Source organism: Centruroides sculpturatus, unplaced genomic scaffold (assembly GCF_000671375.1).
Source record: "Centruroides sculpturatus isolate CEXI.00-Female unplaced genomic scaffold, Cexi_2.0 scaffold1303, whole genome shotgun sequence".
NCBI classification, from domain to species: domain Eukaryota; kingdom Metazoa; phylum Arthropoda; class Arachnida; order Scorpiones; family Buthidae; genus Centruroides; species Centruroides sculpturatus.
In genome coordinates, this window is record NW_019385530.1 from 117,799 (window position 1) to 133,405 (window position 15,607).

The window sequence follows — 15,607 nt, forward strand, 5'->3', positions numbered from 1 at the left end:
CAATGCAAATGAATGTTAATGCATGCGCATATAAATGGCAATTGCATAAAATGGCGCAAAATCATATGTCAGACAGTAACGTGACATATTCATAGTCGCTCGCAGACTATATTTTACTGAAAAAGTAGCCCTTAAGGAATAAAAGTTTGGCCACACCTGAGATAGAAGGAGCAAAAGTGTTCTCTTGGAAATCAGATACGTTGGATACCTTATAACCACAAATTCCTTTTAATACAAAATATATTAGAATTACCACAGGAATTTTATTGAATGTATGTGAATAGGCTAAATTTCATTAAATGGTGTACTATAAATGTATTGTTTTACTGTATTACTGTATTACACCTGTATTACTGTATTACCATATTTTTTCAGATTGATTGGCATGCTGCATATAACTGGGGAGATCAGTATGCCAGAAACCCTGGGGTTACTGGCATGCCAGTTGAACTGCAACTAAAAACTAATCTGATCTAACAAAATTAACTCTTAATTAAATGTTAACCTGTTTATTATATCACAAAAAAGTTTCTTACAAGGTTTTGCAAAGTTTCATCATAACGCAGCTTGGGAAGCAAGTTAAACGTCCACACAAGAGTCCACCGTTCAGTACAAAGTTCTTCCTTCTGTCCCTCGATGATGGATGTTGTGATCAAAGACCTCAGGACATGCGACACAGCTTTGGGTGAAAGTCTTGGGAGAAGGGTGAATCTGGGCGAACAAGACGTCAGAGCAATGGTAATTCCCAGGAGTCGACAAATCTATCACTGCTGATCTGCAGGATCACAGAAATTCCTGAAGTGGAGCACCAAGAACCAAGAATGTCACATCTTTGAATCATGCGGTTTTATAAGTTTTACACCAAAAGTTGTCTTTTCATTAGTCTCTCATCATCACCTGGTGACAACTCAAAACCTGTTGGAGGGCGTGGGAGAGGTCATCGTCTCGACTAAACCAAACTCCTCTCTAACTATGTTCCTGGGGTTTTTTAGTCCATTCAGAATTCATTTCCAAGTTCTCCAAAGCAGAGGTTGACACCTTAAACAATTTGCCATCTGGTTTTGTCAAAAACTGTCAAGTGGCTGAAGGTATATCTGTAAGTTGGATATTTTGGGCATACCTTCATGAAATGTGAATGACATGGGGAATGGGGTTAAAAACAAAAATTTATGAATATCCTTGTTCTTAATAATTACAGAATTACTAATTTTGAAAATATATAACCTACGGGCTACAATTTCTGCAAAATTCAAGTCCATTGTCTTTAAAGAAAAGTTGTAAAGCAATGCTAGAGGATTATTATGTAGATTTTGTTATTGTGACAAGAATCATTTCAAAAAACATTTTAATGATATATGAAGTGACAATACTGCTATCAGATTATATACAAACAAAGAATCTTAACTATCTTCCAACTCAACTGAGGTCTCAATAAAGCTTTACTCAAATATAAAAACTTTACAAGAATACTTGAAGCAGCACAAGTCTTTGTTACCATAATATCCAACTCTAAGAAATTCTTATTCATTGATATTACATTCATTGAAATATCACAGGAAGGTAAAATGCAAAACTGGGGAAATGGAAAACTTGGAACACTTTTTCTGTTTTGCCAGTAAATTCAAACTACTGGTTTCTAACTTAAATAGATGAGATTGTTTTTGCTGAAATAAGGAACTTTACCAGGATCTTGAATTTTTGGATCTGCATTGATTTAGTGACATAGAAACATCTACTATCTGGAGCTCTTGAGAAAGTGTGGAAATAAATTCTATTGGTTGATATGGAAAGCTGTGAGAAGAGTTTCTATCCTTTGCAATTACAAAACATCCATTCAGTAATTTTAACATAACATATAGTCTGTGACACTGAAATGTAAGTAGAGCAGGCTTAGCAGCAATCTCAAGCAAAGATTAATCATTGCACCAAAGAATGCAAACCATGCAACTGCTGCATACATTAGAATGCTGCATACATATGATTTTTATTTTCTGGAATATAGAAATATATGCAAGAATTTCACATTTCTTCTAATAATTCCATTCATCATTTATGAAACTAAAGATGCTTAAAACAAGACTCAGATCAACTCTTAGTGAAGAAAATTTGAAGACCATCTTTCTTATGTTTTATGAACAAGAGTTAATTGTGTGTATTGAATCCCAAAAAGTTAATGAAAAGCTATGTTCTAAAAACTCAGAAATACAATGTCTATTAATGGTGCTATTAAATGTTATTACCATTAATTCTTCAAGTGGGTGTGAGGATACTGCCTCACAGAATGCATTTTGAAAAATTCAAAATCAAAAGAAAAACGATATGCATGTTGGAAATAAATGTCCTACAGACAATTAACAAGCATTGTATCTTGACAAAAAAGGAGATGACTTTAATCCGCATCAGAGATTGCTAAGGGCATTCACATATATGGATGGTGTGACGGAGACAGTGACAACAAGTGTGTTCACAGAGAAACCGTTTATATTTACGAAATGTTCTTACATGGTCTGCTGATTAATTACAGTCCTACAGTTCATTTCAATGTAGGAGAGCAATGTGGCTTCAGTCTTCTAGACATTTTTGTTGATGGGTCGTAGTCCTGGAGCAGATGAGACAGTTCTTGGATCAGGAACATGGACTGGTAGGAAATAGAGTTGTGGCATTCCCACACAGAGGACAGTGCAAAAGCGAGAACAGTTGGAAGGATTGACATCACACATGGGCATAGATTCACAGGCTATCCAAGAGAAAGAGAAACTGCCTCTCCTTAGCATGTTAACACATGGTATGTGTTGACTAACCGAATGCCATGTATCCATCTAGTAACAGTCTTACCACTGTCTATCAATATCTGTTCTTTCAATCCACCATTCCAATTGGTTGATCTCCCTCATCCATGCTTTCCAAGTGGCTGGTCCCTCATTACTAGGCATAATGCAATCTTGACTCAGAGCACCAAAGAGGTCAAACCTAAAGCTAAATTTGATCTCCTAACCGGAGATGGTCGATCATAAATGACATTCTTTCTAAGATTTACAATGCCATGTCACATTTTAACATAAACACAAGGATGTCCATTTTTACTTGCCTTTATAAGCAAACAAATTTTTTCTCCTAATCAACTAAATTATTGTAAATTTCATGACAGTTCAGACCTGTCCAGGACCTCACAATTGCACTTGTGCACGGCTGGGATTTGAACCTGTATCCCTGCAAAACATCAGTCCAAACTAAAACTCAAAATGTTTTTGGTATGGTTTCTCCTATCATGGTTACATTATGTTATGGTTAATTGGGGCTCTTAAATTGCTCTGATTTTCCAGGACTGCTAATGTTAACCAGTATGTGCATGATCAGATATAATAAAATTACATCTGATCAGGCACATAATAATATTTTTCTTAATGTGTAGATTAATTTCTATATTAAGATACAATTACAATTAGAGTTCTCTAAAAATTTCATATCTTTTTAGATTACACAAATTATAGATGATATAATGGAAAGATTGCCAAGTCAGTTTATTTTAGCTGATCTGTTCACAAGAGCTGAAGATAAAACTCCTTATACAGTAGTAGCATTCCAAGAATGTGAACGCATGAATTTCTTATTAAATGAAATTCAGAATTCTTTGAAGGAATTAAATCTTGGATTAAAGGTAAAATTTTTGAAATTTAGTAAACTAAGGGTGTGTAAACAAAAAATTTCACAAAAATAAAACATCTTTATTTTTACAATATGATTATCCAAGAACACAAAATTGACAAAATTAGTTTCTTCTATCACTAAATTATGGAATCCAGTTTGCAGTTGGCATCTTTTCTGATTTTAATCTTAACACAAGCCATCACTTCAGAAGTGCTCTAATTAAATTGGCAGAGTTTGGACTTGATGCACTGTTTCATTTCCACTTCATTTTTGGAAGATTAGCATTTTCATATACCTATTCTTTCAGCTGATACCAGAATCATTCAGTTAGATGCAGCTGAAGAACATTTGCAACATTGCTCTTTTTGCTGATTCCATATTCCTCTAATACAGAAACTATATCTGTTGCATAATGTGCAACTGACAGGTCCAGCCAAAAGATACACACATCTGCGTAGAGTTTCTTGAGGAATGGGATCAACCTTTTCTTATACACTTCTTTGTGTATTTTTTGTTTCAGGATGTGAGAAGATTTTATTAATGCTTGATATTTGATTGCTATTCAAACTAATACTTTCTGGGGAAATTTTGCAGGGTATTTAAATCTTATCTGTCGATCAATTTCAACCCATCCTTACAATAGCATGTGTTATTCCCAATGTAGTCACTTCTATCAAAAGTAAAATATGACTCATTGTCCACAACAATATCCAGTCCATTTAAAGTTTTAAAATTGTATATTTTTTTGTATTTGCAATTTGAGTTTTTTTTTGTTTTGTTTTGTGTGTATGTGTTTTAGGGCTGACTTTTGCTTCTGAAGGACAAAATTTTGCTTGACTAGTATGTTTTTAACATACTGATGAAATATTTTGAATTTCCTTCAAAATTTTCTTAGTAACTATGCAATTTTTCTGACTGCCTCTCTTTCCAATGATCCTCTTTTGATATCTGTCATTTTAATTCTCTTTGGTACTAGATGTCCAGGGAGTGGGAAAGTCTTACCACTTTCATGATGTAAACTGTCATTCCTACCATCCCCTCATCTACAAATGCTTAACTGTAAAGCTTCTCCCCATTTCCTGATGTTGTTTATAAAATTCACCAATGACAATTCTTCTTTGTTCTTCATTAAGCTACATTATTTTTTACATTTGGAATATTGTTGCTATGACAACATGAATTTAAATCTATGGAGTCTGAGCAACAATCTATACTAGTTGTTCTCAAATTTATTTTTTAAAAAAATACCAAATATGGCTACCAAAATTGTGCAGATTTTAAGTTTACACACCTATAATAAAATATTATCAACTTTAAAAAGAAACAAATCTTGTTAAGTTACATGAAGTTAGTTTTGTAATAAATTACTTTCTATATTTGGAATTTATTATTTTTGTATTTTAAGATGGGATTATTTTGACTGACTGAATTGTTGATGCTTAAAGAAATTAAACAATCATAATTTTATAAACTCAGACATCTACTCATTTACAGTAATACCTCGACTTACGCTACCCCGATTTATGCGAACTCGGAGTTACGCGATTTTCAAATCTCGTTGATTCGTCTTTTGTTTGAGCGCCACGTAACTCTTGATTACTCACTCCCCCACACTATTGTTTAGCTTACATATTTGGACGTGTTGCGTGGAATCAACACATAGCTCCAATTTATTTTGTGTTATTTATTTCTGTGTTTGTTATATCTACGGAGACTTGAGAGATTCTATGTGGTGATTTCTTGTAACCGTGAACAAATCAAAAGATTAACGAGAGCATTTATTAGCTTACATACATCCGACATGAATTTTACACAAATTGCGAAATTATACCCTGACTTACGCAGTTATCGCTCGGTCCCACCTATTGCGTAAGTTTGGGGTATTACTATACTACGTTTGAAGATTTTTTTTGAAATTGATCCTCTAAAATAATCTAAGTGATATTAGATTATTTTAAAAGAATAAGCAAAGCATTATTGATTATATCAAGATATGCAATATCAAAGTTCTTAACTTGCTGATTACTTCATTTCTTTTCTTATACATATGAAAAGAAAAATTTTCTTCTATTATTACATGATTATTTCTTCATATATACTCATTGACAAAAAGTTATGCACCAAGAAAAACTAAAATGACTACAAGACTTGGCATAAAGTTATGAATGATTACAGTTATGGTCTGATTGAATACCAGAGTTCCTTAAAATCACTATTTCATTATACTATAAAAAGCCTGTAAGGACACATAAGGACACAAGGATCAATTGTACATGTTTGAGGTCTTTGCACCATACAGACAGGCCTGGCATTCAAAGACATTGTGCATAGCTGGAGTTTAAGAAAGACTGCATCATTGGGCAAGGAAAGCAGGATGGCCATTTTGCCTAAATTGCCCAGCATCTGGGCCATTCTGATCTGACTGTGTTGGAACAGTAGGTAGGTCGAGGCACATATATGGCAGGCAGCTCAGGATTATCTAATTGTAAGACAAGCATGAACAGCTGAATAACATCTTTGCCCACTATCCAGAGACTGACAGAAGCCTTGCTACAGGTAAATTTGCATGTATGTCAACTTTTCATGTCCTGCCATTAGTATACCAACATTGTTTACTTGTATTGGCAGTGGTGCCAATATAGAGAAGTATGGACTGGAAATATATTATCTTTAGCAATGACCCTAGTTGTTTGGTGCTAGACAACACTGGTGAGCACTTCAATCCTGCATTTATTGTTTGTGGCATATTGCTCCAGCTGCTGGCTGATCTGAAAAGCCATCTCCATTTCATATGACAGTCAGTGACATCTAATAGTAGAGCACAGTAATACATTTAGGAACTCCTGTACACTCATATGTTGCCATTCATGGAAGGATTGTAAATAGTCATTTTCCAGCAAGATAATGCTTGGTTGCACACAGCCATGTTTTCATTATGTTTCTACACTTTAGATTTGTCATCTATCTAGCATTTGTGGGATGAGATGCCAGCTTTCTCTGTCTACAGATAAGAGGTATCTGAAGCAGTAGTTGCATCATATGTGGCAAGATAGCATAAGATGTCTTTGTTTTCTTTCCCAACCATATTTTCACACATATCCAGACAAGAAAGGTCCAATGTATTCAAAGTTTCTTCATATAATACATTGTTTCACAGGAAACTGTCCCTTTGCTATGATATCATAACCACTTATTAGTGTGAATATAATGATGATAACATCAAAATTTTATTTGATTCCATTGCCTCCTTCTTAATGCATTAATTTTTTTTGTCAATGAGTATATTAGATTTTTTAATGTGATTTTAAAAAATCACATTAAAAAATCTAATATACTCATAAAAAATAAAAAAAGTAAATGATGTAATACTTATTATCTTTGATTAATAATTAACTATAAAAAATTTTTGTTTATCAATAATAATTTAAATCTTGAAATTAGAATAGCTTTCTTTTTACACTATAAAGTTTAATTTCATTGAAAAAACATGCAAATATTGTAGTTGAAAATTGATCACAATTTATCCATAGTAGTATTTATTTATCAACCAGTTAGTAAAATTATCAATTATGTTAAAATATTCTTTTATATAGAAATTTTTTATACCCTGTGTAAGAAATGAAATTACATACATTAACATAAGAATTAAAAATAATTTAACTTATATAGGGAGAATTAACAATAACTGCTGAAATGGAAGAATTAGAAAATTCCTTATTTCTTGATCATGTTCCTAAAACATGGACTAAACGAGCTTACCCATCACTTCTTGGATTTACTGCCTGGTATTGTGATTTAATTCTTAGAGCTAAAGGTAATTAAAACTTGAATTTATTAATATGTTGAGAATATTTTTATTTATAAAATAAAGTAATTATCTATTATCTATATAGATAAAAATGTAAATGTTCATTTGTTCAAAATCTTAAATCTCTGAAAGTTCTTTCGGAGATTTAAGATTTTGAATCTGATTGCTTTAAAATTTTGAAACAACGTTGCATTCGAATATGTACGTGTTGTTATAGTATATAGATGTCAAAATTCCCCCTGGGGGGAGAGAGAAAATTAAGGCTTACCATGAAGAATTTGTCTTCTATTATACTATTTTAGATGTGGTTTTTTGCATTTTTTATTGCGTTTTAATAGGGTACATCAAGAGAATGTACACTAAAAAGGGATTTTTCGAATTTTTTTCTCCACAGGGAGTGTTATACATTTATAATAAATACATTTTGAGCCACAGCAATGCGTGGCAGGGTACAGCTAGTTAATTATAAAAACTTGTTGCATTTAATTAATTACCATTCTATTAAAAAATTTAATAAATTCACATATAAACAAAAATACTAAAAAGTTTTATTTTTCAGATCTAGAATCATGGGTAAATGATTTTGTTCTTCCATCATCTGTTTGGTTATCTGGATTTTTCAATCCACAGTCTTTTCTAACTGCAGTGATGCAAGTTACTGCAAGAAAAAATGAGTTACCTCTAGATAAAATGTGTTTACAGTGTGAAGTCACTAAAAAGAATCGAGAAGATTTTACATCACCTCCTAGAGAAGGAGCTTACATTCATGGTTTATATATGGAAGTAAGTATGGAATGTAGATAGTAGATATTGTATTGGGATTCTGGAGTTCTAAAATGATAAATCAAATTACGGGACTCTTTCCTAACTGATAATAGATGTTAAATCAAAAGCTAATAATGCTGTGATCCAAAAAGTTCTTTCCCCCAGAAAAACCTTGTCATTACTTTTGTTGATGATATAATATGGATGGTCTTTGGTTAATGTGTTTTCATTTTAATATGGTTTACTAATTACAGAAGATATTTATATTGCATTCCATTTTCTCAGTACCATTTGTAGGAAGATCATTAATAGATGATGCATGACACTATCTTAATTGTATTCTTAAAGTATAGTTTCCTGTCTTATTAAAAAAAACCTATAATAATACAATACAAATGATTATTCTTTGTAATTCTTGCTTTTGTTGCTTAAAAAATTCTGCTTCTTGTTTAGGAGAGAGACATTCATTCCTATGGCTATAAGCTGGAAAGAATTAACAGTTATTCAAAAAAGGACAGTGCAAAAGTAAAGCTAATTTATTTTTTCCTGAAATAGCATAAAGCAATAGTAATGACATGAAAAGACAGAAGAACTCACTATGTTTCACATACACATTACAAATGTTTGATGTGGGCACCATTGGTGATATGCAGTTATCAAACACAGTAGTTCAGATAGAGAAGTATGGACTGGAAATATATTATCTTTAGCAATGACCCTAGTTGTTTGGTGCTAGACAACACTGGTGAGCACTTCAATCCTGCATTTATTGTNAGTTATCAAACACAGTAGTTCAGTTCTTCCAAAACACATCCTAGCATATTCTCTGATCATCTGATATCAACTGCTTCAGAGATTACCCTGTTGTCTTCTTCAGTTTTCTGCTAGTTATAGTAGGTCCAGTGAGCACCATCTCTTTGTCCATGCTACTCTATTCTGCACTTTTGTCTTTAGATCTTTATAACTATCCTCCTTTAAGTCATTTTAATTCTCCTTCTCCCTTTCTGCTTGCAACCATTCCTTCCATAATATCATTCAGAAGCCTTCCTCTTGAATCTTGATGATTCAAGAGGAAGGCTTCTGGAAGGCAAGACACTGTATCAGTCCCTAATTCCATAGCACCTGGAAGACCTGAAACAAAGAATCTCTAAAGCAATGGAATTGATATCAGAGAATATTTTCTTTTTGAAACCGTGTCCTGTTTTATATGTGTGGCGTAATAAACACTAGTATTGTGTCTTTAGAATAAAACACAATACTAGTGTTTATTACGCCACAAATCAGAGAATATGCTAGTGTGAGGGTTGGAGTTCTCTTTTTTTTTCTAAATGTAAGTGATTACACTCAGAAATCCACCAAGTAGGTTATGCCTACTATTCAAGAATTAAGTATTTGGGGATAGCAATGACACAATCTCTTAGGAGAGTAGGGGTAAGAGGGTGAAGAAGAAAATGACAAAATTCAGTTGTAACACACACTATCCAGCATAGTTAACTATGCTTAAAACATTTATTAGATGACACTAAAGTCTGTTTACTACTCTCATAAGCTAGTCCTAGTAGTCACATTGTCATTATGATCAAAACAGGGAGATGTCATGTAACAGGTAAGGGACGTGTGTCACATCGGCTCTTGTGTTCATTCTTAGAATCAAAGGTTTTACTTTAAAGTACGTAAGTTTACTGTTTTATATTCTGTTGCTGAAGGGTTCTGGTTTGCTTTAACGTAGCTTTCGTTAAGATCAGCCCATTTTTTCGGCAGTTACGGCCATTTTCGTGCCACAACCGAATGGCCGTTAGTACCGTTAAGTCAAACATTTCCCTTTTCCCGTGTAGTTTGACAATTCGGAGCTTTGTCTGCCAGCTTTTGGTCAGTAGGCTTGGTTTGATTTCGTTGAAATTATTTCCCTATCCCCCTTTTTTTGACAATCTAAGGTGGTCAATGCATGTCGTTCGCGGGCCTTTATCGAGCTACGTGTTAGGTTCAGCTACCTGCCAGTTGGGTGGTAATTTTATCACCTTATTTTCTATAAATCACCCAAATTTCGTGTTTCTAACTTTTGTGGTTTTGGTTTTATGGTGTTTTATGTTGTTTTGGTTTTATGGTGTTTTTTTGGGAAGTATCGTGTAGGTCATTGACCTCCTCTACCAACTGTTATACGCTACTCCAACCAATACTAATTTGGTTGTCTTCAGGTCGCAAAGCAAGCCATCGGTCGTATAGCGGGTCTGATAGTCTTCAGATAGTTCATTTTTCTTTCAGTGTAGTTCATTTCTTTTGCATTCTCGTCATATTTCCTTCAATTTAAATGGCGATTCGATCATCGGATGTGTTGGTGTGTCTTGAGCACATCGATAAAATCAACTCACAAGGTGTTCCTGAAGTGTCTCAGACCTCCATGGATAATATAGAAGAAGAAATATTAAAGGAGGTGAGATCACTTCTGGGCAAAATTGTGGAGGCTTGCCCCGAATTCTCTACAGTGAAAAAGCCAAAACGGATGGAGATAAGAGAAAGCGTTTCCCAGTTGTTTGGTTGCCTCCATCAGACTATTGGGATAATTCGCGAACTGAGAACAAAACAGTGCCCACAGCCCACAAACAAAGGACAAGTAAGATTATACTCCAACGTTGCAAAATCTAGGACCAGACCAAGCCACAATACGAAAGTAATTTCGAAGTCTCTAAGCAACAAAGTGGAGATGGAAGGCACGGGAGGAAGTCACGCTGTCCTGCTGTACCCGAAAAGTACAATTAAAGTTCTACTTTGAAATGGCCATAAAATGAAAACTACTGGACAGATTGTTATCAAACTTGGTAATAGTGTACAGGACTTCATGGGATTTTATTTCCTGTGAAAAATAAGTTCAAAAACTCACCACCAACAAGAAAAATATCAATTTAGGAAGTTGATGTATTCTGGCTCCTGATGAGATCATATCATTGAAAATTAGGCTTTGTGATTAAAACAAAAAAAACTTCTTCTCCCTTTTATTTTTCAATTCTTACACTAGGATACATTTTGACAGAACTGGACTGCTATGTCACCAACAATGCCCATATTAAGTATTTGTAACATGTATGTGAAACTTAGTGAGTTTGTCTATCTTTTCATTTCATTACTGTTACTATTATATATGTTATTTCAGGTATGAATAATCAGCTTTACTTTTGCATTGACCTTTTTGAATAATCTTGTACAAGTATAAAATGGTAGCTTTTAGGGTCTATACAGGAGGGCTTCCTGCCAACTTGACATTAGAATTGGCTTTATTTTCTTGGTTAAGTGAGTACTTTTGTAAAACAATTAACAAATACATAAGTAAAGAAAATATGAATTACTATTTTTTTAAATAATAATTTAACTACTTTTGTGCTAGAATGTAATTTTTTAGAATATAGTATATATTTGCAGTGTATTATAACAATTCTAATGATGCAACTATATTTTCATAAAAAATTTAATAATAATGACCAAGTATCGAATTGGCCTGGAAGCCAGATAGCATGGCTTTAATTTCCTAGTAAAACAGATGATGTAAATCTAAAAAAAAAATTGCTGAGGGAAATTACTCAAGAAAAAGATATGCACACAACAAAATAAATAGAATTCTTATAAAAAGATTACCAAATGTAGGTCTATCACCTGAAAAGAACAGTTCCAGCAGAACAGACTTTACAGAAAAGTGGTGCGAGAAATGATCATACAAAAATCAGATATACTCAATCAATATCAAAAAACAGAAGTAGAATAAAAACTCAATCATAAACATAAGAAACTCAAATTCAGCCCCAACTGATCTGACCTGACCTGACCTATTTTTCTTGCTGTTTATCTAGATAAAGGTATTGTAATTCATACACAGTAAGACATTCTAGCCTGATTTGTTTACACAATATTGAATCAATTTGTCAGATTAATTACCTTTATTAATCTGACAAATTGATTTAATGAATTAGAAAGTTTTATTCACTTTTCAAATTTCATCTAGTTTTTTGAATTATTAAATTATCATCATATCATTAATGATAATGCTAGATTATGCTACAGAATATGAACCTTGTTGTAATAATATTGTACAAATTGTTTTTCATTTTTGTAGAATAAAAATTATTTTCATATGCACTATCATTAGCTTTAACTATTGTATCCATGTATAAAAAACCTTCATTGATTTTCACATCCATTATATAAGTTGAATTAGATTCATCTCTATGATTTAAAGAAATGAAAAAGCAGTATTTCTATAGTTTTCAGTTTTAATTTCACCTTTCACATTATAGTATTTTAAAGTTCTGCACTTTAAAAAATTTCAAAAATAGGGATTATCTCATTTAGTAGGTATAAAATGGAACAGTACATCACTTCAGCAGAACAAATATTTTCAGCTAAAACTCATATTTTTGGTGAACTTTTATTATTATTTAATATAGATAATAATAAAAAGTTCATATGATAGTGTAGTCTTCATTTATACTGATCTTTGTTACCCAGGTATGAAAATTTCTAATTATTATACATTTTTGGATGACAGATTAGAATCTATCCAATTCTAATCTGTCATAATCTAAATTCTACCATACACCATATTGAGGATCAAGACCTTTATTCTTCATATATGTTAAGATTTTCAGCTTAAAATAACAGACATATTAAAAAAAACTGTATAATAGTTTAAAATTTCATAGATGTTGATACATCTTTTTTCTAAAATTCTATTTAGATTTAAATGTTATCCAAGAAAAAATAAAATGAATACAAATAATTAGTATTACTGTACTGTAAGAAAGCTTTATTTGATGCTTTCTAATCACATCTTGTTAAAGTTTTTTTTTATTATTATTTTAGGGAGCAAGATGGAATACTTCAACAAACTTAATTGATGATGCTCAATTAAAAGAACTTTACCCAGAAATGCCTGTCATCTATGTGAAAGCTATACTTTCAGAAAAACAAGAAATTAAGAATACATTTGAATGTCCTCTATACAGGACACGAGAACGTGGCAATACATATATTTGGACTTTTAATCTGAGAACAAAAGCAAACACATCAAAATGGATAATTGGTGGTGTAGCACTTCTATTAGAAAAATAATTTTAGTAATACACATTCATTTCTTTTCATGGTAATTTGAATAAATATACAGTAAATTAAAGAAATCATTTTAAAATTAAAATGTAATATTCTTTCTTCTGAATTTAAAAATTTCAAGAATAAGGCTTTAGTCCTGTTTTTTATTCTAAAAAATGTTCAAGTATTCAATGCAATATAAAAACATATTATAAAATGTTAGTCATATTTTTCATTTAAGTGAGCTATTATGGTGTGTCTTGAGCACATCGATAAAATCAACTCACAAGGTGTTCCTGAAGTGTCTCAGACCTCCATGGATAATATAGAAGAAGAAATATTAAAGGAGGTGAGATCACTTCTGGGCAAAATTGTGGAGGCTTGCCCCGAATTCTCTACAGTGAAAAAGCCAAAACGGATGGAGATAAGAGAAAGCGTTTCCCAGTTGTTTGGTTGCCTCCATCAGACTATTGGGATAATTCGCGAACTGAGAACAAAACAGTGCCCACAGCCCACAAACAANTAAAATATGACTTCCATTTTTTCCTAATATTGCAATACACTTATATTTAGATTTTGTTGCTGCTTCCCAAACTAAAGTTTATAAAAAGTCAAAAGTGAAAATGTAACATTTTTCTATACATTTTAAATATTAAGAACAATATAATAACTTTATTTTCAAGTTTCAGAAATATTGCTAAATACCATACAGTGCCAGCCTAACCACCTATCTCTTGTCAAACTGCTATCTAATTAATAAATTAACCTTAATAATAGCCCGATAAATAATCTGGCAGTTTGTTTGACACTACAAATTGAAGCAGACTGTTGTTTATGTTATTAAATACAGTGTACCTAAATAGTCCAAAAATCTAAATTCAAAATTAATTTTTTAATTAAATTAAATGACCGTCTGCTTACCATGCACTTGCATTACCAATTACATTACCTAGATTTTTGTTTTCAGATTTATATTAATTTGAAATCTCTTCCAAATTCATCTAAAGTATTTAACTTAAACAATATTAACCATCTATCTTTAGGCTAAATTACTTAATTTTGTTGATTTAATTATTAACCTAATGTCAGTTTAAAAATACAGCTTATAGATATCAATAAATCAGATTTAGTTTCACTTATATTTAAATATGTATACTTATTAAATATATCCAATAAACACTTTTATTGATGATTATTAAAGGTTAGCATTAATTTCATTTTGTGTGATCATTTTTGCACATTTAATTGTTAGCGAAAAAAAAATATTCAAATACAAATTGGTTTTTCATAAATTTAACTAATGGAAATTATATGTTACCAGCCAAACCCGATTTCAGGCCAAACTAGTTTATCCTATGCATGTAAGGATATACTAGTTTAGCCTAGGATAATCTGATTTGGCCTAAATACTTTAGGCTTAACTAGTTTGTCCTAGGCCAAACTGATTTATGTACTACAAATAGGTGCCAGTGTAAAAAAAAATTTTTGTGTAATTCAAAATGCCACCACAGTACACCCAGTGGTTAAAGTGTACCTAGGTAACCACAATGGCAGTGGTTTGGTTAGGTTAACTACATTTTTAGTAGACGTATCCTTTTTTTTTCTTTTGTTCAAGAACTACCGTGAATCAATAACTAATGACATTAAACAATGGGCGGGCTGCCAGCGGCTCCCCTCCGGGAGGAGTCCGCCAGGAGCACGAACAGTCCAAAGTGCCGCCATTGGGGTTACCTAGATACTCTCTAACTCACCCTGTAAAAATAAATAAAAAATTAAATATTTTATATGTTACACTAAGAAACACAAACAAGTTCATTTTTAATTTTAGTTTGACTTTAAAAGTTATTTTTATTATTTCTTTTGAATTTTTGAAAATATTTTCGAAAGTTAATTACCTTTAAAAGTGCATGGCTTAATAAAAAACAATACAAACTGATAAATAAGCTAATAAAAAACAATACAAACTTATCTGATTAGCTTATTTTTATTTTATAGTTTTGTGCAAGTGTTGTCACTTCTAATCAATAGAGGAGAAGGTGGTATTATGTTTACATTTTAGTGAATAGTAAACAAGGTATCATAACTACACCCACATTTTTTGTGCGAAAAGTACTGGTAACTAGTAAACTAAATGTTCCTAATTGGATTTTTCGCTAGTGTAACTATAAGTATGGTTTTTGAAGGCTTTTGTACAAAATGTCCGAAAGTAGGCTTAGAGAAAATCGGGTGGTAATATGGAACCTTACTGTATATTTTCAAAAAAATGCTTTAATGTAGCCAAAAACAAATAGGAAAGGACAAAAAATGTTAAAT

General features: G+C 32.1%; 2 protein-coding genes across 3 annotated transcripts in view; one reads left to right on the forward strand and one right to left on the reverse strand.

Annotated features, from left to right (window-relative positions):
- LOC111639864 (dynein beta chain, ciliary-like) overlaps positions 1 to 13,418 on the forward strand; it is a 131,210-nt gene extending 117,792 nt beyond the window's left edge. The window contains exons 33-36 of the mRNA XM_023385813.1: positions 3,476 to 3,658; positions 7,318 to 7,462; positions 8,016 to 8,239; positions 13,070 to 13,418. Of these exons, the coding sequence (XP_023241581.1) occupies positions 3,476 to 3,658; positions 7,318 to 7,462; positions 8,016 to 8,239; positions 13,070 to 13,318 (801 nt within the window). The 3' untranslated portion in view covers positions 13,319 to 13,418. The remainder of the gene's footprint in view (positions 1 to 3,475; positions 3,659 to 7,317; positions 7,463 to 8,015; positions 8,240 to 13,069) is intronic.
- Positions 13,419 to 13,815: 397 nt separating this feature from the next.
- Positions 13,816 to 15,607, reverse strand: part of LOC111639863 (venom allergen 5-like) — a 17,675-nt gene continuing 15,883 nt past the window's right edge. For both annotated transcript variants that reach the window (XM_023385811.1, XM_023385810.1), the window contains one exon: positions 13,816 to 13,888. The gene's annotated coding sequence lies outside the window, so the exon portion shown is untranslated. The remainder of the gene's footprint in view (positions 13,889 to 15,607) is intronic.